The sequence below is a fragment of the Cyprinodon tularosa genome, unplaced genomic scaffold (assembly GCF_016077235.1).
Source record: "Cyprinodon tularosa strain WSP-4 unplaced genomic scaffold, ASM1607723v1 ctg1275, whole genome shotgun sequence".
Classification (NCBI taxonomy): domain Eukaryota; kingdom Metazoa; phylum Chordata; class Actinopteri; order Cyprinodontiformes; family Cyprinodontidae; genus Cyprinodon; species Cyprinodon tularosa.
Window position 1 is genome coordinate 22,929 of NW_024038087.1, and position 25,579 is coordinate 48,507.

The 25,579-nt window shown below is 39.3% G+C and overlaps 1 protein-coding gene across 1 annotated transcript in view; it reads left to right on the forward strand.

The window, feature by feature from the left end:
* The window catches only part of LOC119777814 (heat shock 70 kDa protein 12A-like), an 87,154-nt gene that overhangs the window by 15,210 nt on the left and 46,365 nt on the right, over positions 1-25,579 (forward strand). The window contains exons 3-4 of the mRNA XM_038276809.1: positions 10,913-11,248; positions 16,499-16,597. Coding sequence (XP_038132737.1) covers positions 10,913-11,248; positions 16,499-16,597 — 435 coding nt within the window. The remainder of the gene's footprint in view (positions 1-10,912; positions 11,249-16,498; positions 16,598-25,579) is intronic.

Consider the following 25,579-nt stretch of genomic DNA (forward strand, 5'->3'; position numbering starts at 1 on the left):
ACTACTGCATTTTTAATGAAGCAGGTTTAAGAAATTCCGATTTAAATCCCAACTCTAAATTGATGTAGTCTAAAGTCGGGAACTTTGTTTGGTTTTACAATGGCTGTTATGAATTAGTTCAATTAACTCTAAGTAGGTCCACTCAGAGTTAAGCTTGTGTGCAACAAGTTATCAGTCATTCATTATCATTATCAGTTGAGCACCGATTTGACCAGTGACCATGACATCACCTTATTTCATCACACTGGAACTAGAGATTTTAATGTAGAAAGGCAAAAAAATAAAACAAAAATGCAGAACATATTTGAAAGATAAAGAAACAGTGCTACAGCTGCAAAGGACAGGAAGATGGTGAAGAAGATTGTTACTCGAGTTAATTTATAGTTTATTCAAAGTTAATTCAAAGTTTATATGAAGTGGGCTATAGCAGGCTGTTTTTACATTAATTAAAAGTGCTCCTCTCTGTTTTTCCATTTGTAGATCACTAAAGTAAGATTCTTCCTGATCAAAATCACACTCCTACCCTAGCTGTAATATATTTATAATGTATAATAATATATTTTCTAAATTACATTTTTGTAGCAGAAACTAAATTTAAGAAAGTAAAAAAAAAATTATGCTAGTAGGACACATTTTAAGTGTGTTTATGATATCTGAAAAAGATTTTTTCATAGTCAAAATAATAGAAATGCTGACCAGTAATGTAAGAAATAAGGATATCTGAAATTAATTTCTAGACTTTCCGATTGTTTATTCTAGATGTTGAGAATTTCATTTTGTTTGAAATGGTCATTTAGAAAAAGAAAGAATGGTTTTTCAGATATCAGGAATACAAATTCAGCAAAACTAGTACCGATCAAAACGGCTTGCTATAGCCTGTTGTTACCGCGATAATATTGTAGGATTATTTCTTGAATGGTAGTAGATCAATGTATCTATTTAGGTGAAGTACTCTGTCTGCAGGTGAAGATGAAGAATCTGTTCATCATCTCTGTCATTATTCTATCCAAAGATCTGACCCACATGTAGAAAACCAAACAGAGAGACCAGGGGAAAGTTTAACAGCTTTATTGTGAGTTGGTAGAGAAGAGTCCAGTGCTGCTCTGAAGTCTGGCGAACCGGGACTGAAAAGTGAAGGGGAAGATCCTGCGGTTAGTGCAGGATTAGTGGGAAATTTGTGTCTTTGATTTGAAAAGGGAATAAAGGCAACAGGACTCCCGTTTCCAGAAAAAGGCGTCTTTCTTTAAATCCAGTCGCTGTGGGTTGTTCCAGTAATAGACTTGCTCGTTGGAGGGCGGACAGGGTTTACCCAGGTTGAGGTGTTTCCTTGAGGAACGGAGGAGCTGACTACCACTTAGATTTCCTGCGGTACTTGAACGGTTCCTTGTGGAGATTAATCCCCTGCTCAGAGAGAAGCCCAAACAATCCTTGGGGGAAAATTAGATCCAAACCACCAGTTTGAATCCTCAGCTCAGTTTGACACTAAGACAATCCTTTCAGGGGGCAGAAGGTCCGAAACATCGAGTTAGCAGGATGACTTCCTGCCGAGAGGCAAAAACAAAAACAACAAGGTTAAGACTCAGGTTGACAAAAATTCAGTTTGACTCAGCAAACTGAGGTTTTGTTTTTGGCAGTCAGCAGCTTAAGAGTCCTCAGGTAATAAGGCAAACCATCCGCAGGTGTGTGAGAAAGCCAACGAGAACCAGGCGCCACCTGGTGGTGGAGGAAAACAAACAAAAAAACACAACCCACACAAACTGGATTCCTAACAATCTCATGGTTCCTCCTCATATTGATTTGGTCTTATTTTACACAGTAAAGGGGCTGTTTGCAGTTGCGCTTCAGATTTTATCATCACAATAAAATTTCTTCCTGTTCAAAGGGAGTTTTTCCTCTCCACTGTCACTACAAGCATGCTTAGTGTGAGGGATTGCTGAAGAGTCAATGAGTCGATGCAATCATCTGGTTTTCCTTAGATAGAAAACTTTGTATCAATCTGACTGGATGATCTGGTTGAACTGTAAAGTGCCTTGAGATGACATGTGTTGTGAATTCTATATAAATAAACTGAATAGAATTTAATTAAAATAAATGGTTGTTATTAGCGGCTATCAGTCCCATCGATTGACCTCAGATTGTGCCAGTAGACTCATTAGGTTGTTATCACTGAGTGAATCTTAACCAAGACCCTAAAGTAAATCCTTTCCCCCAACAGAATTAATTAATCTATTTCTTTTCAATTCAGTCGCGCCAATTCACAACACTTTACAGTTCACCAGATCATCCAGTCAAATTGATTCAAAGTATTTGTGTTATCTGAAAATAATTTCAGTAGTTCTTCATGTGCTGTACAAATAACTAAATAAAAAGTAAAATAATCTGCATGTTGCTCATACTAAACAAACCAAAAACAAATAAATCTCGTGCCCATGCAATTGAGTTGTAGAATCCTCTCCCTATAAATATTTAATGCTCTGTGAAAAGGTGCCGATCATTCTTTAATAAGATCCTCCTAAACATGCACATGCAATGTTTGTTTTTAAACCTAATGTGTCTAACCTACTTATTGAAGGATATTTTTTTTTCTATTCACAAAACTACGACCAAAGATTGGACTAAATCAGGAAATAAAACAACATGATTGGCGGTAAGGCAAACAGAGACAGAGGACACTCTGTGTCAGGAGGCTCTAAACCTTGGATCCAATATTCAGACAGACAGAGCTGGAAGAGTTTAACAGACTTTATTTAGTAAGCAGCGTGAAAACGGCGCGTCAGCAGGGGCGGACTTCACGGATCCTCTGTGGAAACAGAAACTCAGGTCAGTGACTAAGAATGGATGGCTGGTGGCAGTTAAGCGCTAAAGTCACTGACCTGGTTCAAAGTTCAGTCCGATCCCAGAAGGAGGGGAGGAATCCACGAAGGAGACGGTCCTCCGCCGCAGATGGGAGCGGCCCCCGAAGCGCAGTGAGGTGAGCGGCGCTGAAGCCAAACGGCGCCGAGGAGCAGGTGTTGCCAGAAAGGGAGATCCAAGCCGAAGTCGAAACAGAACCAAGTTCGTTTACCAGGAGATCTGAGAGCCGATGAGGTACCGATGAGGGAGTCCAAGCCGTGGTCAGGAAAACAGTCCAGGTTCGGTAAGCCAGTTGCATCTAATACACAGTCCAGAGCCGATCAGACTAAATGAGCAGACAGGGGCGTAGCAAAACTCGGGATCCACAAGACAGAAACAGGTCACCATCAGAATAATCAGAAAAGTAGTTTAGTTCTAGTTCTAGTGAGAGTAACTCTCACTAGAACAGCTAGAATAATCTGGCACTGGAAGCTTGAAACCAAACAGTATATATAGGAGCTGGAACCAGGTGGAAGGGATAAGAAATGATGAGAACAGGCAGAGCTAAACAGGTGGGTGGAATAAGCAATCAAGCCACCAGTGCCAAGACCATGACACTCTGATTTTATTGAAGAAAATCTGCTACCAACCAGGTTAGCTCCGGGGAGAATGTTACAACAGTGACAGAAACAGAGGATGAGGAAACTCTCTTTGTGAAACGGAAAAATCAGAGTTTCCCTGTTTTAAGATTTTCGGTAAACCCGCTTCATTAACCGGACCTCAGTTGTTCAAGTGTAGCAAAAAAATCAGTGACTTGTCAGACACTGTGACCCAAGCAGGTGCTACGTGTATCTCAAGATAGACTTATTTAGGTTGAGGTATTAATCCAGTGAGGTTAGGGTTTGTAGATAACAGAATTATGAGGAGATTTTGGTGTAACATAAGTATAATCCCTTCATACATATCAAGATTAATATGATGATGGTGATTACTATTAATGTTGTTGTTATCTCACTTGATTAAATACTAAATAGGCTAATCACCAATATATTGGGAGCTAAAAGTAAAACAACCTAATAAATAAACATTAAACAGATGGTCATCTCTTCCTCCATTATTCTCAGATCATGCAGATCTTTTCTCATTCAGTTTTCCTTTTACTGCCTCTTATTCTTTATAATGAGGAACTTTTATTTATCCAAACTAAGTGATAGAAAAGAGACCTAAGCATGAAAGCCTATGCTCATATATCACAACCATAAAACAGCAAAACAACTTATAACTCTACTTTCAATAACTAAATATCTCGATATAACTAGATAGTTTCATATAACTATTTAGATATAAACTAAAGGTCACCAATCATTTCTACATACATCTTTAGATGAACCCTAGTTGATCCTGGAGAACCACTGAACCAGATTAGCTCCTTATGAGTTTTCAATCATTCTGGTTCATTTTATCTGAGTCTATTTCCTCCCGCAGCTGCAGCCAATGATCTGACTGACTTTTAGTTGATTAACTTGGTTTATGTAACATTGCCGGTTCTAATCTTTAGTAAAATAAACACATCAAAGCCTCTTTTTTAATTAACCAACTACACACCATAACCCACATTTATCACAATGATCAGCCCGATTCAATTCAAATGAACTGATTAACATGCTCACCATAACACAGGCCAGCTGCGACCGGTTCTGATGATGAACCTCCTCATCCGTTTCTGTGCTTAACATGCTCACACACTCTTTCTACCATAATAATAGTCGACACACAACATTTACCCCCACAAGCTTTAGCCGGGGACAGTTGGTCCAAAATGGGGAGTGTCCCCCGAAATCGGGGGGACATCTGGTCACCGTACTGTGAATGCTTCACACAATGGCATGATGCTTTGATGATTTATGCTTTGTTGTAAAAATAAAATAAAACTGCTACCTGTAGCTATTATAGGTTATATTAAAGGACAGGACACTCCTTTCAGACAAGCCAAGCTCCATCTGCTTCTATTGTTGTGTCCTTTGGCAAGACACTTCTCCCACCGTACCTGCTGCTGGTGGTAAGGGGGCCCAGCGGCATGGCAGCTTTTCCTCTATCAGACTCCAGAAGCTTTCCACCATCAGGGAGTGAAAGTCTAAATGCAGACATCCCAATTTCCAAAAACTAATCTCAGGGAGATCCTTATCGAAAGCCCCCCCCCCACCCCACCCGCCCCGACTTCCCCCCAGCCATAGACAACCGACCCGCACCATCCCTCATATATACACACTTTACCGTTCTTCAGCTTCACTAGACGTGGATATACTTTAGCATATTCTGCTGTAAAATGAGTCTTATACTTTTGTTTTATACTGGAGGATTCAACCTATTTCCCAGGATGCACAGCTTTGAGTGGTAACTAGGTAACTGTCAGAGAGTAAACCAAAACTTATTGGCTTATTTTTCTGACAACCAGTTGCCTGGAACGCTCGTTGAACAGAGCATCGCTTTGAATTGTTACGCTGCACAGGTTTCACAAGCAACCTCCTCCTCACACCCCGCTCTCTCTTGTTGTTTGCGCAATCACCGTAGTTCTAATCCGCATATATGCATGATGCAATTATTGTATTGCCTGCACACTCTCACCAACATTTAAAAGAACACCAGCTCCCATAGTCTAAGATCCGGAATAATTTATCCAACTTGCTGTGATGATCCTGGCACTGGAGCTGACTCTGGTTCAGTCTCCACCCCCATTGCAATCATCTCTACTGGTTTCACCTGTCTCCATCTGCATATAAGCTCCATCCTCATGAGTCTCCAGTGCCAGATCGTTTCAAGCCAATTCCGGTGAGAACCTTCCAGCCTTGTTTTTGAAAACCTGCCTGCCTGCCTGTTTTTGCTCCTTTTCTGTCCTCTGATTTTTGAGCCTGCCTTTCCCCTTCTTGGATTTGTCCGCCTGCCTGAGACCAGCTCTGTCTGTCTCTGGATTCCAGAATTATTACCCGTGCCTAAGACCCAAGTCTGTCTGAAAGTTAATGAGCCTGTCTGCCCCCTCTTCGTCCTGTGATACTGGAGATCATATCTGGATCAGGAACTTAACAAACCCGCTGAAATCCCCTCTGCTTATCAGCTGGATGTCTGAATCTACAACTGGACAAACTACCTGTTCCTGTCCGGTCCCTGACCTGTTGTGGTGAATCTTGGTTCCGTATCCGGTTCATTACACTCGCAGGCATCCGTGAACAACTATTGATAGCAGGGAGACTTCGGAACAACCCTGTCCTCTCTGACCACTTTCTAATAACCTTCAGGATTACTTTAACAGAGTTCTCCTCCCCCCAAAGAAGGTTACATTTTTGTAGATCTTTATCAGATAGTGCAGTTATACATTTTAAAGAATCTGCTTCACTTTCTCTCTCCTCTGTGTCGCTGAGCAGTGCTGCAGAGTGCAAAAGCATAGCTTATTTCCCTTCACAGGTTGATGATTTTGTTGATGGGGTTACTAGTTCTCTGCGTTCTGCCTTAGACAACGCAGCTCCTTTGAAAATGAAAACCGTTAAAAATAGAAAGCTTGCTCCTTGGTTTAATGCAGAGCTGCGTACTTTGAAGCAAAATGCTAGGAAACTGGAGAGAAAATATCGCTCCACAGGCCTGCGGGAGTCCTTCCTAGTCTGGAAAAATGGTTTACTGCTGTATAAGAGGACCCTTTGTAAAGCAAGAGCAGCATATTTCTCCTCATCAATAGAGGAGAATAAGAATAATCCTAGATTTCTTTTTAATCCAGTTGCCAAACTCACCCAGAGCCATAGCTCTGTTGAACCGTCCATTCCACCTGCTCTTAGCAGCAATGATTTTATGGGATTCTTTATAAATAAGATTGATCTTATTAAAAATAAGATCATTAGCACTCCTCTATCCGTGATTGTATCTGAGGTAGTCATGGAATCTGAACCGGGTTTAGACTGCTTTGATCCAGTTGAACTTTCAGAATTAGCAAAACTATTGTCTTCATCTAAGCCTTCAACTTGTATGTTAGATCCAGTTCCAACCAGGTTATTTAAGGAGGTATTCCCTTTGATCCGCTCCTCCATTTTAGATGTGATTAATCTATCTCTGTTACATGGATATGTACCTAAAGCTTTTAAGGTTGCTGGAATCAAACCTCTGCTTAAGAAACCGTCTCTTGACCCAGATGACTTGGTCAATTATAGACCTATATCCAATCTTCCTTTCTTGTCCAAAATTCTTGAGAAAATAGTTGCCAAACAAGTTTGCGATCACTTCCACCATAATGAACTTTTTGAAGAGTTTCAGTCTGGCTTTAGAGCTCATCATAGCACTGAAACAGCTCTGGTGAAAGTCACTAATGATATTCTCATGGCCTCAGATAATGGACTTGTATCTGTGCTCGTCCTGTTGGATCTCAGTGCTGCATTTGATCCAGTTGACCATAATATTCTTTTAGAAAGACTTGAATATTTTGTTGGAATTAAAGGAACAGCACTAGACCGGTTTAAATCTGATCTATCTGATCAAATTCAGTTTGTTCATGTTAATGACAGATCTTCCTCATGCTCAAAGGTTACCTGTGGATTACCACAGGGATCAGTGCTAGGACCAATTCTCTTTACTTTATATATGCTCTCAGTTGGTAGAGTTATTAGAGAGCATGGGATTAATTTCTGACTGTGACTAACTGGATGTGCTCTCTTCATCCTCTGACATGGGAGCTGGCTCAAAGCTCGTCTTCCTGGCTGTATGTTTCCTGGACGGGGCCGCCTGTGGACCTGGTATTTGTATCTCTGCTTCTGTCTCCTTGAACCCCAGTGGGCCTCAGCAGATGGCCGCTCACACTGAGCCTGGTTCTGCTGGAGGTTTCTTCCTGTTCAAAGGGAGTTTTTCCTCTCCACTGTCGCTACAAGCATGCTTAGTGTGAGGGATTGCTGAAGAGTCAATGAGTCGATGCAATCAGCTGGTTTTCCTTAAATAGAAAACTTTGAATCAATCTGACTGGAGGATCTGGTGAACTGGAAAGTGACCTGAGATGACATGATGTGAATTGGAGCTATAGAAATAAACTGAATAGAATTGACCAAGCTAAAGAAGACCAAAACCTGACCACTGTTGGAGAAGATACTTAAGAAACGTCAAGGCTGGGCCAAGACATATCTGAAGACTCAAGAAACTGACCAGCCTCCATGAAATGCAAACATAAGTGTTAAGGAAAAGAAGGAAAGGCTTTATTGGTCAGTGATTTATTTTCTAAATGCCAGAAATTTTTTGAGTTGTATGTTTAATATTCTTATTTTAACTGATTATATTAAACAAGACAGTAGCAAATAATCAAACAGACATAGATCCTTTTCAAGCAAAAATCTCACATTTACTTTCTTGAATATTCAGGTTTGAGAGGTTATTAACATTTTGGACCAAGAGTTCTGCAGTTGTTCAACAACAAAATAAATCCTCAAAACTAAAACTTGCGTAATAATTGTGCACATTTTTCAGTTTTTAGAGAAATATATTTGTTCCTTAAATTCAGGTGCCAATATAGATATTGTGAGATGGCTGTAGACGTCCATTCCTAAAAACTTCCTGAGCCATGGAAATTTGCTAGCGTCATTCCCATATTTAACCTATTGTGTTGAAGTGTGGGGCCACACTTACAAAACAAACATTCAACCACTGATTATTATGCAGAAGAAAGCAATACGAGTAACGAATAATAAACATTATAGAGATCACACTCACTGCTTATTCCTAGATTCAAGAGTTCTTAAATTTGTAGACCTGATCGATTTCAAAACTGCTCAAATTCTTTATAAAGCAAGAAATAAATTACTTCCTGCACACATACAAAAATTGTTTACAGATAGAGATGGAAAATATAATCTAAGAGGAAAATTACATTTCAAAACTAAGTGTGTTCGAACAACAAAAAGAACCTTCAGTTTATCAGTTAGTGGAGTGAAGCTCTGGAACAGCTTGCCTGAAAACATTAAACATTGTAAAAGCATCCAGCAATTCAAAAAACAATATAAGAAAAGTATTTTTGATGAATACAAAAAAGAATAATGCACAAAAAGTTATACTGTTTGTCTTACTGTAATCGTCCTTTACCACCATGACTTATGTAACTGAGGGGTAGGGTTTAATAAGCTTATGCTTCATCCTGCTCCTTTTTGAAACATGCTGTATGTTTAGGTAGCATTCTATGCAAACATTGTAAAATCATGTCATGTTTCAAAATAAATGAAATGAAATGAAATGAAATGAAAGGTGGTAACTCTCTTCTGACATCTAATTATCGACCTATTAGCATTTTGCCAACAGTATCTAAAGTTTTTGAAAAACTGGTTGCTAAACAAATCATTAATCATCTTAATTGCAGTTCCTTTCCTTTACACTCAATGCAGTTTGGATTTAGGGTTAATCATTCTACAGAGACGGCAACAAGTTATTTTCTGGAAAAGGTTAAATCCAATATGGACAAAGGAAGGATAGTGGGAGCAATTTTTTTAGACCTTCTTAAAGCTTTTGATACAGTTAATCATTCCATTTTACTGTACAAACTCAGTGCATTTAATTTTTCCTCCAAATTCATTAGCCTCATTAGTTCATACCTTTCATCTCGTTCTCAAAGTGTAAGAATTGACCAATACAATTCCACCCCCTTACTATTATCAACTGGTGTTCCACAGGGATCAATTGTAGGACCAATTCTTTTCAGTCTATATATTAATGATTTACCATCTGTGTGCAAGAACTGTGACACTTTGATGTATGCAGACGACACAGCTATCTTGGCTTATGGAAAATCCACAGAGAAAGTTGCTGCAAAACTAACTGAGGCCATGTCACTGATCTCAACCTGGCTTGAGCAATCCTGTCTGCATCTGAACATATCTAAAACAGTTACCATGTTTTTTTCAAAAAACAACCTCATAAATATAGAACCGGAAATTTTAATATCTGGAGAAAGATTACAGGTCGTCACTGAATATAAATATTTAGGTATTACATATAGATTCGCATCTCAATTTCAAAACTCATATCCAAAAGGTTCATAATAGGATTAAGTTTAGTTTAGCAAACTTCAGATTCATTAGAGATTTTCTTTCAACTGAAGCTGCTAAATCATATTTTTTCTCCATGATTTTATCCCATATAACATATTGTATAATAAGTTGGTCCAATACTCACTCTACTACAATAAAACCATTAGAAACATTATATAAACAAGCATTAAAAATACTGGATAAAAAAACCTTACCACTACCACCATTGTAGTATTCGGAGGAAATATCAGTTACTTACCTGGAACAATCTTATCAAGTTGAAAAACATCTGTTTAATTTATAAAATCAGACATGGTTTAGCACCACCTCCACTATGTGACTTTGTACAGTTCAGATCCAGTGAGGTCAGGGTAACCAGAGGGGCAGTGAGGGAAGACTGCATCATCCCCCAGAGAAAAACAGCCTTTGGTCAGGCTGTCTTCTCCGTAAGAGCATCTCAGCAATGGAACACAGTGCCAGAAACCATCAGAGACTCTTTGTCATTCTCTTCATTTAAAAAGAATGCAAAAAAAATGGCTTGTAGAGAGCCAAATTTGTGGGCACTAAGGTTTTTAGTGTGTATTCAAATAATTTTACAATAAATTTTTAATAATTTTACATACATTTTACTTCTTAACCATAATGTTTTTATGTAATTGGTATTGTAATTTAATCTTGTGATTTTATACTTGTGTTTATTTTTAAGGTTGCCTTTTTAATATCTGGCTGGGGGACTACCGATGAAAATTAGCACTCCTTAGCTAACTCGGGTATATTTACATTGTTTTAATGTTTATTAATGTACACTGTGTCCTTTCAAATAAACAATAAATGGAAATGGAAAAGTATTTTTTCACAAAAGTCACACCATAGACAAATTAATAAGCCTTTTGTACCGAAACAATCCTTATCAATTTTACCGTGTACCCTGATAATACGAATTCAAATATTATTACAGCCTATTGGTAACACTTGTCATAGTCTTTGGAACTACCAGTATGCAATATATATACATGTAAAATTGACTTTTTCCTTTTCAGTTCAACAGGTGGAGGTAAAGGTGGAAGAGGGAGTGGAGTTTGCCATTCTGCCCTGTAAAACAACAGCTTATCTGGAGGAGGAAGACACTGTGGAGTGGACCCGCTCTGAACCAGAATTCATGATCGCCTATGTGTATGGCAATGACAGCAACAAAGTTAAAGATATAGATAAATTATTCTGTGATCGTACAGAAATGAGTAAAGATAAAGTTAAAAGAGGAGACCTCAGTTTGACCCTCAGATACCCCACAGAGAGAGATACAGGAGTTTATATCTGCACAATCTACAGGAAAGGGGACATCGTCAGACAGAAAGTCATTCTTCATCTTTTCAAAGGTTAGTGTGGCAGAATGCTTCAAGCTTATCTGTGGAAGTTTGGGAAAAATTTCCAGTAAACTTTACCTTTTTGAATGGTTAAATAACACTTTCGTTGAATTGAAAAGTGTTCATACATTTGGTCAGTCAAAATTTGCATATGTTAACAGGGACCTATGGTCTGATGAAACTACAGTAGAAATGTTTGACCATAATTAGTATTGCTACATCTGGAGAAAATAGCAGCAATGCTTGTACTATTCCAACTGTGAAGTATGGGTGGCAGTATTGTGTCATGGGGCTGTTTTTCTGCAGAAGGGGAACTGGTCAACTTTCTAGAATAAATGGATCATGAGGAAGGAACATTAGGAAGAAACATTTAAGCATCATCTAAATACATCTGGAAGTTAAAGCTCAGTCTCAGTGGGTCCTTCAAATATCCAATGTTCTTAAGCACACAGCCAGAGGGGTTATATGGAAGCATTGGAACAACAAAGGCAATGCTTTGGCATGGCATCACAAAGCCCTAACCTTTATTTTATGGAGAAGTTGTGGGGAGATCTAAAAAATGCAGGTAAGAACGAAACGTCAATCCAACCAGACTAAGCTCCACCAGTTCTGTCTGGAGGTATGAATCAGGACTTCCGATAAGGAAGGAAAACATGCAGGTTTGACCCAAATCATAAAGTTTAAATGCAATTATCCCAGATACTGACCAAAACAATGTACACTTAAGAATATCAGGAAAGTGACAAAAAATTCTCTAATAAAATTCTTATTAAGTTTTCTGGGATTTAGCAAATAGAAATGATTTTCGTAATTATAACTGGCCTTAAACAAGATAAGTTTGATCTGATTTAATTTCAGACAAAAAAACATGTGTCTTTTATGTGGTGTATGGAAATATAGTATTAAATATACCATTAATTTAATATGACATAATTAAACTCACCATCAGCATCAATCATACATGTTTCTGCCCAAACATTTTATCTTCGTTGTGGATCTTGGTAATGGGGATAAATAGGATCATACAACATTAGTTTGTTCTCTCCTTCCAAACTCAGCATCTCTTCATCTATACCTGCGATAAGAAGTTTCTTTGAAGTTGTCAGATTCACACTTGGTAGTTGTTGTGACTGGATTTGATTAAACCTTTAAGCCTCTCAGTGTAAAATAAATATTTTGATTGAGATGAGAAATCTGCTTCCTGGTATGTTAAAGTACCAATAGTTTGCATCCAATAAATCTGCATTCCTTTCTGGGATTATACAAAATGTATGCTCTAATTGGTAGTTACAGATTTGTCGTTACCATACAGCATTTTAATTTGACAAACCGGATTTTTTCAACATTTTTTTCCTGTTTGGTGCGACCTAGTCAGCTAATAATAAAAACTAATAATACTGATAAAAGACTTATTTGAAAGATAGCAGTCAAAAACAACACTGTCATTAATACATCATTTTGTCACTGTTGTTGTTGACTAACTATGACCAGGTACCTTAAAAGGTACTCCTTGGATTCAAAAGGAACTTCAGGTGGTTTCCTGGTGCTGTGTTCCGGTTATTATTGATTAGGTGTGTTTTAATCACCAAGGAGAAATTATACATGTGAGAGGATGAAAACTCACTAGCCCATTGCTTACAGGGAACATATGTTACTACAGAGAGTCATTTAGATACATCCCAAACTACATACTCAGTAGGTAGAGTGGACCATTGAGCGCTTAAATAGTGAGTCTGCATCCGTGCAGGCTCGCTGTAATTTGGCAGTGGGTGTAACAGCAAACTAATTGCGAGGAAGTGTGTAAGTTCCGCTGGTTTGCTACAACTTTGTCATACTAAAAGAAAATCATAGGAAAAAGAAAAAAACGCCAATAATCCTTAAAGGGAAGGTCCTGGCTCAGGACCCACGCTTGGGAAACAAAATGATCTAAACCACTTGGTCATAGCTGATTTTTTTACTTATTCCTGTTCGCTGGCCCTAATAGTATTCACAGCCAACTATGGGCATCCAAGCTTTCCTGCTTAATTATATTTTTTCAGTTTGTTGCACCTACACATTTTGAATATGTACATGATAATCACATATTCATAGTAAGATACATACAAGTGAGAGCAGAACTGCAGCACTGAGATCCAACAGGACGAGCACAGATACAAGTCCATTATCTGAGGCCATGAGAAAATCATTAGTGACTTTCACCAGAGCTCAGTACTATGATGAGCTCTAAAGCCAGACTGAAACTCTTAAAAAAGTTCATTATGGTGGAAGTGATCGCACACTTGATTGGCAACTACTTTCTCTGGAAAGTAGCTCTATCTGATAAAGATCTACTAAAATGTAACCTTCTTTTGGGGGAGGAGAACTCTGTTAAAGTAATCCTGAAGGTTATTAGAAAGTGGTCAGAGAGGACAGGGTTGTGAGGAAATCCTGTTATTTCTTCACATTCTATGCCGTATGTCAGCACAAGATCCAAAGTATGAAGATGAGAATGTGTGGGACTATTCACATTTTGAACAAAGCCAATAGTGTCTAAGATAGCATTAAAGGCTGCTCTTAAGCTATCGCCTTCAATGTCAGCATGGATGTTAAAATCTCCCACTATGATGACCCTGTCAGTTTTTAATACCAAATCAGAAAGGAACTCTGAAAACTCATCTAAAAATTCAGAGTAGGGACCTGGTGGACGATACAAAGTTACAAAAAGAAGAGGTTTTCTTGCCTTGAAATTTGGTTCAGGGAAATTAAGGGTTAAATGTTCAAAAGAGTTGTAGGTATTAATTGTTTTGGGAGTAATCAGTAAGTCAGACTGGCAGATTGTTGCTACTCCTCCTCCTCGCCCAGAACTTCTGGGGATGTGAAAATTTAAATAGCTTGAAGGAGTTGCCTCATTTATGCTCACATAATCCTCTTGCTGCAGCCAGGTTTCTGTAAGGCAAAACAAGTCAATGTGATTATCACAAATCAAGTCATTATCTAGCAGACTTTTAGAGGAAAGTGAGCTTATGTTAAACAGACCACATTTATTCGTTTTTGGCTGTATTTGACTGGATTATCTGGTGAACTGTAAAGTGCCTTGAGATGACATGTGTTGTGAATTTGGTGCTATATAAATAAACTGAATTGAAAATTGAAATTAGCCAGCAGTTTCAACATGTGACTATGGTCCCTGGTGTCTCTAATGCCACGTTTCTGACTATGGAGCTGCCAATCGCCAGAGTGGGCTTCTCAGTGGGTGTGTCACTGAGTGGGGAAAACCGGTTAGAAACATGAACGGGTTGGTGGTGACCAGTGGGCAGAGATCCACGGCTACGCTTTCTGCGTACAGTTACCCAATCGCCTGGCTGCTCAGGCACTTTAGGAGGACAGCTACGTGGGGGGCCTACTTTAACTCCTGGATGTTCAACAGCCTGAAGCCTGGATTCTAACTCTGACACCCTCGCCTCCAAAGCTACAAATATACTACACTTATTACACATCCCATTATCACTAAAGGAGGCAGAGGAATAACTGAACATCTGACACAGAGAGCAGGAGAGAGGAGAGGAAGAAGGAAGAGTTGGAAAAGAGTCAAGGGAGGGAGAGAGAGAAGCCATAGCAATGCTAAGCTAGCACTAGCCTAGGCTAGCTACTCCTTGCTATCAGAAATAAAACCGTGTGAAACTGACAAGTGCTCAGTAGAAAAGTGCAGCAGAAGGTGCTATGTTTTAAAGTAGTTCTGGTCAGTTAGAGTTACTTAGATACAAAGATATTACAGAAAAATAACTTATTTCAGACGGAGATAGACTGAAAATTAACAACACTGCTCAGTAGTCAGAACAGGAAATGAACACGATACGTCTCACCAACAGCAGCAGTAACACGCTCTAGTGGCAGGAGTAGGCGATATCCTTAGTCCTTAGCCTCAGTATGTAGCAAGGGGAGTTTAAGCCCCCAAAATCTGAAGGATAAATTAACTCAACAGGGAGCTGAGAAAAAACAGACTGGGGGTGATGGGAAGAAGAAGAAGGGAGTACAAAAAGAGGGAAGAGGACGCTGATGGAGACCCAAGCTTAGGAGAGTGAGAACCAAGTTGGAGAACACGCAAAACTGTTCCAGAGTTTTTTGAACATGTGGAATCAACCCTCCTAGTCTACGACTTGTGAGGTGTGTGGAAGCGCGACGGAGATGAAGAACCTGAGATGAGAAGCGGGGCTGATCTGAGGGAGACTGCGGCTGATTGTGTGTGGGTGGGGGGGGGGGGTGGAACTGGTGAAACTATCTTCAAGTTTGCTGAGAAGTTTCTCCGCGGTAAAGGTGGACTAGGAACAACAGAGGGATAATCAAAGCTTCCAGGTGCTGATGGAGCTTACACCTGTTAAATGAGCGTTACTGTCTATGTTAACTGCAGAACTGGGAGAAGAGGACTTCATTTGTTGCAACGCACCCTAGCTTCAACAAGCCTACAACAACTTAATTAAATCGGTACCAAACAGTGTGGGCCCATGCTTAGGTTTTGTAATACATGTAAACATATGGCGTACTGTTAATGCCAAAAATTGGGATTCTAGTTTTGGAAGAAGTGTTGAAGTAGTTGTTGCTTTTAACTGAAAAGAAAAATTGTGTACAGAGTAAAAATGTTCAAACTCTATTATATGTAGGTTTGAGAGATACTGTAGCAACCATTAAAAACAGCCTTTCCCAGTCAACAGCCGAATGGCCAATTTCCAACCCTTCTCCTGTGCATGCATTTTTTTTTTCCTCTGACTCCACCCTTCACTGAATTACAGCGTCTGACCAGGAGATGGCACTTCTCTTTACATCTTAATGTCCATAAATCAGGACAGAAAGAATATTTTAGTACAAATATTGATGTTTAAAAAGGAATCTTAGGGAACCAGACAAGGAACCATCTAGTCATGTGGGGAAATTTTGAATGGCGTCTACTGTAATTAAATTTATTTGATTATTTTTTCTATCAGACTTGATGGCCTGATTTTGTTTTGAATATTTATTTCTATTTTTATATGTATGGTCAATAGTGATCAGAGAAATACGTTTCTGCTAAAGTTAGGTAAATCTACATAGTATACACCGGAATTTAACAAAGCCAAAAGGCACCGCAAAACTTTGTTTGCATTCTGTTCCCATTTATCACATGAAAGGGCAGTGGATGCTACAACAGTAACAAATATGCCTGCTAATAATATTATTCAAACAGATTCCTATAATGGCCCATTAATGTCCAACATTACAGAGATTTTACAAATGTTTGTTTCTCAGCAGAGATATTTTCATCATGGGCCAAAGCTTTCCTGATTCTTCTCATCATCGTACTTGTTTTTGGAGGCCTTTTAGTTCACTTCAGGCAATATCTAAAGTCAGGTAAGTTTTATCTATAATACCTATAATGCTAACAGGTCCTGTTATGGTTTTGTGAGTGTTGTTTTCAGAGAGAATTGTTTCATTCAAAGAGAACAATCACAAATAATTAAAGTTTGCATATATTTATTGAGATCATCCAAAACAGTATCATACTGATCCTATTTGCTGAAATCATTCTGTCCATTTCTGTGTCCTACATTTAAATGTAACTCCTGCAATTTTTTTTACAGTAGGATATTTCAACCTGGAAAGACTAACAAAAAACACAGCAATTAAATTCGGGGAAAAAAAAAATAAATAAATAAAAAAAAAAAAAAAAAAAAAATATAAATATATATATATATATATATATATATATATATATATATATATATATATATATATATATATATATATATATATATATATATATATATATATTCCAATTGATTTTAAGTATCAAACAAACAGTACAATAAAACCAATTCATTATTCAAAATAGTTTTATTATTCAAAATTTCTAGGGAAACCCAGCAGATTATATAGTCAATTACTTGCAGCATTCACTCCTCCTGAACAAGCACAAATCTCCAGCAGAATCAGGCCGCGACTGCCACAATCTTCCCTGCAGGCCTCAGAGTCCTGGAGGCGTACACATCCTCGAGAGATGGAAGATTCCAGCCAATCACCTTCTCTGTAGACCAGATGACACAGCCCAGATCTCAAATGCTCCTCCAGTAATGAACCAATGAGCTGCAGGTGTGCAGGAAGGCTCAACGAGGACAGGGCACCACCTGGTGGTGGAGAGAGAAGAAACACACAGGCTGCATCTCAATTCGCAGGCTGCATACTTGGTAGGACGCATTTTGAGGCCGGTGACGTCACAACGCTGCGTGGAGGCCGTCCCATTTGGCAAAAATTCTAAGGACGCTTAAAATGCAGCCTTAAAATGCGTCCTCCTTTTCCCCGAATTCTGAGGATGCATCGCGACCGTCCTTAGTGGCCTCGCCTCCCACTAGATTTTCCGAGGTGCTTTGCGGGCTTCTTTTTTTTTTTTTTTAGTAGTTGAAGAAGAAGAAGAAGAAAGTCGGATTTTCTTCAAATTACGGACAACCGAAAGCAGCAGCAGCGCCAACAGTAGTGCGGAGAACACCTTTAAATGTAAGTAGTTTGTTTTTGTTTTTTTTTAATGAACATCTATTAAAATACATGACGGTAACGGAGCCACCGGGATGTGTAGGAGCAGCTAAAGCTAAAGCTTAGAGCTAACCTGTTGATACGTGATGTTCATCAACAATTTAAAGCCTTCATACAAATGTCACTATTTTTTATTTTAACCTACATCTTACTGTACTGATAGCCGTATCCCTCACTAATCGGATCTATTTATTCTCAAACAGTTTATTACAAAGGATTAGAACTGTTAAAGCTTAATGCAGCTGAAGAAATAACATTAGTCCAGCTGTACTGGGCTGTTAATACTGTAAACGTTTTGTTTTAATACTCAATAATGTATAGTTTATTTACAGTACAGTATAATAAGGTTTAAAGTATAATTCGCTTGAAGAACAATACAGGCGTAATTATACAGAACAGTTATTCTACCTGTTGACTTAACAGAAATATGCTTTACATGTCATTTTGTTCCAGGGAGCAGACAGAGGAGTGGATAAAATGACCACCTCATCATCGGGACCAAAAATACTGCTGCAGTCAGATGGAGCGAAGAGTTGAGGCAGAATTCCATCTACATGTTGCATTTCTATGTAAAAGTCACACAAGTTAAAATAAGTCCTGTTCAAACACCAACGTACAATTATAATCTTTTGATCACATCAAATGATGCTCAGATGCCACTTTTTGTAAATCTCATATTTGTGATAGAAGTGATCCTTGTGTGGGACAACTTAAAAAAAAAAAATACAAAGTATGTTCAGGTTTGGATAATGTAATGAAACACACACACACACATATATATATATATATATATTAGGGGTGGGACGCGATTAAAATTTTTAATCGCGATTAATCGCATGGCTGTGAAATTAATTAATCGAATTAATCGCATTTTAATCGCATACTTGGATGGATTTTGAATGACAACACATAAGCTTAATAAACAACATATTGTTTATTTTTTTTAAAGAAATATCAACAGGCCAGTGCAAATTTTAAAGTTCAACATATTTAGGAACACTAAACTCAGAAATTCAAGTAGCTCTATAGGTATAGGTAGAGCTTAATACTGCTTTTTAAACGCAAAAATGCAATACTCTCAAGTACATTCAGAACAAAAAGCCTCTGAGGCTTTAACACAATTCGTGGATTTATCAACAGTTCAACTGTTTACAAAAAATAAGTCAGAAATTAAATGAAATTCAGTCCAACTCTTTATAACATTGGCCATTCAGACAGTTCAGTTCAACATAAAGTGACAGTGATTGTCCTCCAATTTTTCCCATTTGAAACGCAACTGGCCAAAGGATACACATTTAACTGATTACTTCCTCTCTTTCAGCCAGTTGCTGAGACATACTAGCCTGTTCACATTTTCGGAGCTCAGGGCTGCCCTCTTCTTTTGAACTATATTACCTGCCAGGGAGAATAATCTTTCGCAGGGTACCGAAGTGGCAGGGCTGCCTAGATACTTGCGGGCCAGGACAGAGAGCTGTGGATGGGCTCTCTCATGAGTGGACCACCACTGCAGTAGGCAGTCTCTTTCACTGATGGTAGGCTCTGCCTTGTAGCGGGCCAAGGCTCCTTTGGGCCCATCTTCATCCTCTGATTCAGAGTCGGAATTATACAGCAGGAGGCTCCTCTTCCTTGCTGGCTCCTCTGTGCGTTCCGGAGTGGCTCTGCCTGGTTGTTGTTGCACCAGTGCCTCAATGCTGGTCCACACCTCTCCTCGCTCTCCTCTTGGTAGACACTTTAGGTCCTTAAGATCAGAATAAGAATCAGAATCAGGTTTGTGGTCACATTAATCAGAGATTTACAGAGTACAAGCTGGATGAAATTCATTAGTATACATGGTTTCCATCATCCAGAATCTCCTCTACTGGTTGTGCCTATGGTCAAGTCTAAACTGTCCAAATTAGAACTGCCCCAACAGCATCTTGTTTTAAAAAGAAATTAAAAATAGCATTATTCTCATCTGCCTTTGGTAATAGTTGGTTAATTATCTTTAATCCATAAAACAACATGGATTATTTTTTTCTGTTTTCATTTTTTTACTCTTTAGCACATTGAATGACAATTATGTATTATAATGTGCTATACAAGTCATGTTGAAGTTGTTATTCCATAAGAGAGGGGAGGGGAGGGAGCCGAGGAAATAAGAGTCATAAGCAATAAAAGAGAAAAATAAAGAAGACCATTACACACCTTAAAGCGAGGGTCGAGTGCTGTAGCCACTTGTAGAAATCTGTGATTTAGGGCATCCTCACACTGAGACAGCCCCTTATCTTCTACCACAGCAATGGGTCTGCAGTCGAGAGCCGCCCAGTAAGCCAGCGCGTTGGTCATTTTCTCGGCCTTGGTCTTGCTTACCCTGCCCTTGAAGCCAGTCAGCTGGTGTAGTGTGGGTTGTTTCGTCTTCCTCCCAGTTGGGCTAGCTTCCACGCTAGTATCTGCCAAGCTAGCTGCTACATGCTTTGCGTTCAAGTGATATTTCAGGCTTGATACGCTGCGGTGATAGGCGAATTCCTTGTTGCATACATTACATATGACCGCGCTCTTATCGACTCTTCCCTCCTGTATTTTAAAACAAAATTCTTCTCTGTTCTTCTTCTTCAGTTTCCGTCCGACGGTATTCTGGCCATAGTTCTAATGCTGCCCCCACAGGTGAAATAATTACTTGGGTGAAATCCCAAACGACTTCCAGGAGACTGTGGTGTGCGATTAAAATGCGTTAATTTTTTTAACGCGTTAATATTTGTGTGATTAATTAATCGAAATTAACGCGTTAATGTCCCAGCCTTAATATATATATATATATATATATATATATATATATATATATATATATATATATATATATATGTATATGTATGTGTGTGTAGGGAAATTTCATCTTTCATTTTTTATATTCATGTTAATTTCCACTTTGAGTAAGCTTGAAAAAGTAATCTCCAGGTTACCATTCCAAAGTCTTTTTCTGTAGAATTTCATCAATCCATCCAAATCATGAAACCTTCCTTTTTTCTAGCTTTAAAGAAACACTACAGAAAATAGCATCTGTTGATACAAATAGTTTTCCTCTACTTTAGGAATGCAAAGATCCTTGGACAGGGGGGTGTCCAAGGAGGCCCTCTGTTGCCCCACCTGTCCTAATTGCCTCCATCCCTGAGGACACACCAAGGCCAGGTGCTGCAGAGGCTGAGCAGCATCAGGGTGAAGATGAGGAAGAGAATGAGGATGAGGGAGGAGGGAAAGGAGGAAGAGAAGAAGGAGAGACGAGTTGGTGGATTTAATCAGGGAGGAGATGGCAGAGGGAGGCGGGAAAGGGTGGACAGATTATTTCATTTATCGGAGAGGATGGTGGACAGATGTTATTATTTTTTTGTGTTTTTTTTTAACAAGTTGAGGTTCTGTGTTGCTGTTATTAAATTAAATTATTAAATTGTTTATCAAAGTTATTGTTGTCGGTGTGTTCTTAAAGTCTTTTAACCTTTTTACATTATCTGTTTCATCACTTCTTTATTTAAGAAAACTTAAAACAACTTCTCAGTGACATCAGTTTATTTTTAGAGAAGCAAGTATTTACTATAAACTATTAAACATTTTTAACTATTGACATTAGATTTTAAAATTAACTACTACAACTATTTACAGAAGATATACAGTAAATATCACTAGAGAACATATATATATATATATATATATATATATATATATACAATTGTCACTGAGCAGGAGTCCCTGGTGGTGCTGCTGGACTGGATGGGATGCCACACAGATGAGCTTGGAGTCTTCTGACTGCGAGTGGGACATCATCTGGGGGGTCGGGGTGCCTCTCTCCACTGCTGATCCAATCGATGGCTGCCATGTTACTAAAAATGTTCAAGAAGACGCAGAAAATAATGACTTTACTAAAACTGTTTTTATAACCCTGAAATGAGAACAGCTAAAATGTGATTCTACTTGCCATCTAAATGTAATGGTGGTCAGGTAGACCCTCCTCCAGGGCAGACCCTCCTCCAGAGCAGACACCTCAGCAGACAGCTGGTCCCTCCATGGAGCACCACTGACTGCCTCCAACACGTTCTCCCCTCCTCATCCTCTGGCATGTCGTCCTGCTCTTCATCCTCTGGGGCTGTTATGACCTGTAGAAAAAAAAAGACAAAAATATTTATTTTTATTCAGTCATCTATCTTTTTTCCTTATCTTTATTACATGATTTATTAGAAATTAAATTTTACTTCATCTAGATCCACTATTATTTAACTTATTTTTTATGTTTTTATATTTAGATTTTTTTTCCTGTATTAGTATTTATATATATATATATATATATATATATATATATATATATATATATATATATATATATATATATATATATATATACATATAATTGCAAATAAAATCAGGCAGTAAGGGGATAACAATTTAGACAAAAATTATTTATTTCTCAACAGTTTGGCTTCTCAACACAACATTAGTGATAGTGAAAGTCAGTGGCGGCTGATGAAAAATATTTTTGGTGGGGCTGATATAGCCTAGTGTATGTCTCCAACTAATCCGGAATAAGAATTCAAATAAACAATTGGACAATACATACAATTTAACAGTAATGATTTAATTTACTATATAATAACAGTAACAGTGATGATTTTGGTCACTGTGACGGGGTTCTTTGGCCTCCAAGAATCCAGTCTCAGTCGGGTTACCGGTGTTGGTGATTTATTGAGCTCAAAAACTCAAAACAGGGTGCAAAAGAAACTAAACATGTACAAGATCCTCTGGGCCTCAGCCTCCCTCCAGTTACCAGCAATGTAACAAAGAAACAGAAAACAAAAATTGCCGCTTTTCTTCCCACAGCCCTCAATAAATAGTTTAAGCCCCTCCCCTCAGGCTCTCTTATTTCTGATTTCTTCTCATTAATCAGTTTTGTCCATATATTACCTCCACAAACAATTGATGTACAAAAACAAATAATTTTTACAACTTAATTCCTTTACACAGATTCGTTGACTTATTCAATTACACCAAACTGGGTTTGAACCCAGCAAAGACGCAGCCAGACTGAAGATGACAAGTCCCCATAGCATAAACACGTACACACCCACACCCCCCACATACCCCGCCCCCCCCCCCCCCCACACACACACACACACGGCTAACCCCACTGAAATATTAAGTGTGCACCCTCAATACGCCAGCAGGTAACCAGGAACAGCTTGTGTGTTTTAAGTTCATGGAGCTACTAGTCTCAGCGCGAGTGTATTGGTCCTCACAAACACAGTATAACAGGAATGTGTGTGTGGCGCGCAAAGTTAGAGGATGTTTTAAGCGACGAGGTGGATTCGTCACAGTCACAATAACCATGACATGAAATGTTCATATCCTACAACAGGAATGTTCTTCTAGCAAACGGGTAGATAAATAAAGATCTCACCGAATTTGGTGGAAGCTGCATCTCGTTCGTTACATTCACCATCTTCCCTTTAATCGTCTGCACCTGCGCTTGGGTTCAGAAGCCTGTAAAAGCGCAGTATTTTCAGAGCCCCAAGACCATAAAGTTGATGAGACGCTGATTGGCCATTAAATTATTAAATTCACCTAGCAAAAGTGCATGATTGACAGATTCTCTGCAAATGTGGGTCTGTCTGATCAGCGCCACCAGAACAGAGACGGTAGGAGTCTGTCTGTGGAAATCCACAAATTAATGGCAGTAGATAGGGAAATGTAGTTTATATAATTAGTTTTGCTTATAGGTAAACACTCTAGAGAGTAAAACTGACATTTATGAGTTAATTTCTAAAAAAATATATATTTTACGTTTCTCTCTTCTCATCAGGGAGGGCGGTGCCCCAGCGCCCCCTATGGGCCGGCCGCCACTGGTGAAAGTAGTGATTTAAGTCAGTTATTTACAGGGTTTGTACACATTTAACTATTCAATTCAAATTACTAAATTACAAACAAATAAATCACAAACTTACAAATAAATATAAAACTTGATATTTAAACATATTCATCAATCTGCTGACAAGCGTTTATTTAATAACTGGTATATTCTGATCATTAGCAGGCCCTGTGGGTTAGAATAATAGCAGGTAGATCTTACCTCTCCACTGCGCTCTGCCAGCCTGAGAAAAATCCAACGCAGGTTTTGCTGCCGTCGAAGCCGTCAAAGCCGGCTCTCCTCCTCCAATATCGAGTAAATAAAAAAAATAAAAATTTCCATATCTATTTTTTTGTTGGTTCTTTCCGTATTTCTCGAGCTGTCGGATTTTGTTTCGCGCTGTGTTTGGGGTAAACGTGATGACGTCGTGTCGCAACCAGGAAGTGCTCCAAAGGCTAGACCGTCCCATTTACCAACGGCTTGTCATGATGGGTTCTCAAAGAGCGACCCAATTATGCAGAACACCACTGACGGACACAGGAATAAAAGTTCAACAAGTTTATTTTGTTACAAGCACACAGAATATACTGGTTCTGGCTCGGGCCTGGACACTGGTTCACCGGAGTCTGCGTGAGAGACAGTTCAGTTAGCGCTGCAAGTTGGGACTTGATTTCCTGATGATAACTGATTGTACCTTGAGGGTTCTTGAGGTTAACTTTGGGAGAGTCACTGTTGGATCTGGAGAGGAGTTGATCAGCAGAGTCCGCTTGCTGCTTCAGCGTCTCACATCTATTAAAGAACAGACCTTGGCTTTGGGTTTTCCAGCTCTTAGTCCTGAGCTGCATGGAAGTTCTCTATGGTTCTTCGGGTTTGGCTCTGAGGGTCGGCTCGGCAGGTTAGCTCTTCCTGAGCTTCACAGAGGAGACACTGGTTTCCTAGAAGACAGAGACAACGGTTAGAATCCGGGCTGGATTCAAAGTCACAAAGTTACACTGAGAGTCTAGGCTTAGGCGCTGACCAACTGGATCAACACTGCGGCGTTGAGGCAAGGTCTGAAGACAGCTTATATAGTGGATCCTCTGATGATCTTGATGGGCTGCAGCTGTGCAGGAGGCTCACTCAGAAGGATCCACGGCGGACTCTGCTGGAGAAAGGTGGAACTTCTCCAGCTCCCAACACGGCTGAGGATCCTCCGGAGCAGCCTACCGAGTCTGGGTCCTCCGGAGGCTAGGTAGGGTTCCACTGAGCGTCCTTGGAAGTACGCAGCCTGCGAATTGAGACGCAGCTAAAAACTGGATTCCTAACAGAAACCTCCAGCAGAACCAGGCTGAGTGTGGGCGGCCATCTGTCGAGGCCAACTGGGGTTCAAGGAGACAGAAGCAGACATAGAAAAAGAAGCATAGATACAAAAGGCAACTGTCAACCAGCTCCACAGGCGGCCCCGTCCAGGAAACACACAGCCAGGCAGACGAGCTCCGAGCCAGCTCCCATGTCAGAGGATGAAGAGAGCACATCCAGTTAGTCACAGTCAGAGAAACAGGACTACACTGGAAAACAGGCCAAGCTCCAACATCTAGAAACAAAGGTGTTGATGGCAGCAGCACAGCTGATATTTCTCTCCAGGATGGAGTCACAGCCAAACAGGAACAGACCAGATGAAGCTACTATGAGAAAAAGCAGAGAGAGCAGAACGTTAGAGATTGAACTAACAGATTCTGCAGAGTGGGAGAATAGAGATAGAATGAAGCAGAATGATGAAAAAGGGGGTCCCTATGTCCTCCAGCAGTCTAAGCCTATAGCAGCAGAACTATAGAGATAGCTCAGGATAACCTGAGCCACTCTAACTAGAAGCTTTATCAAAAAGGAAAGTTTTAAGCCTAGCCTTAAAAGTAGACAGGGTGTCTGCCTCACGGACTAAAACTGGTAGTTGGTTCCACAGG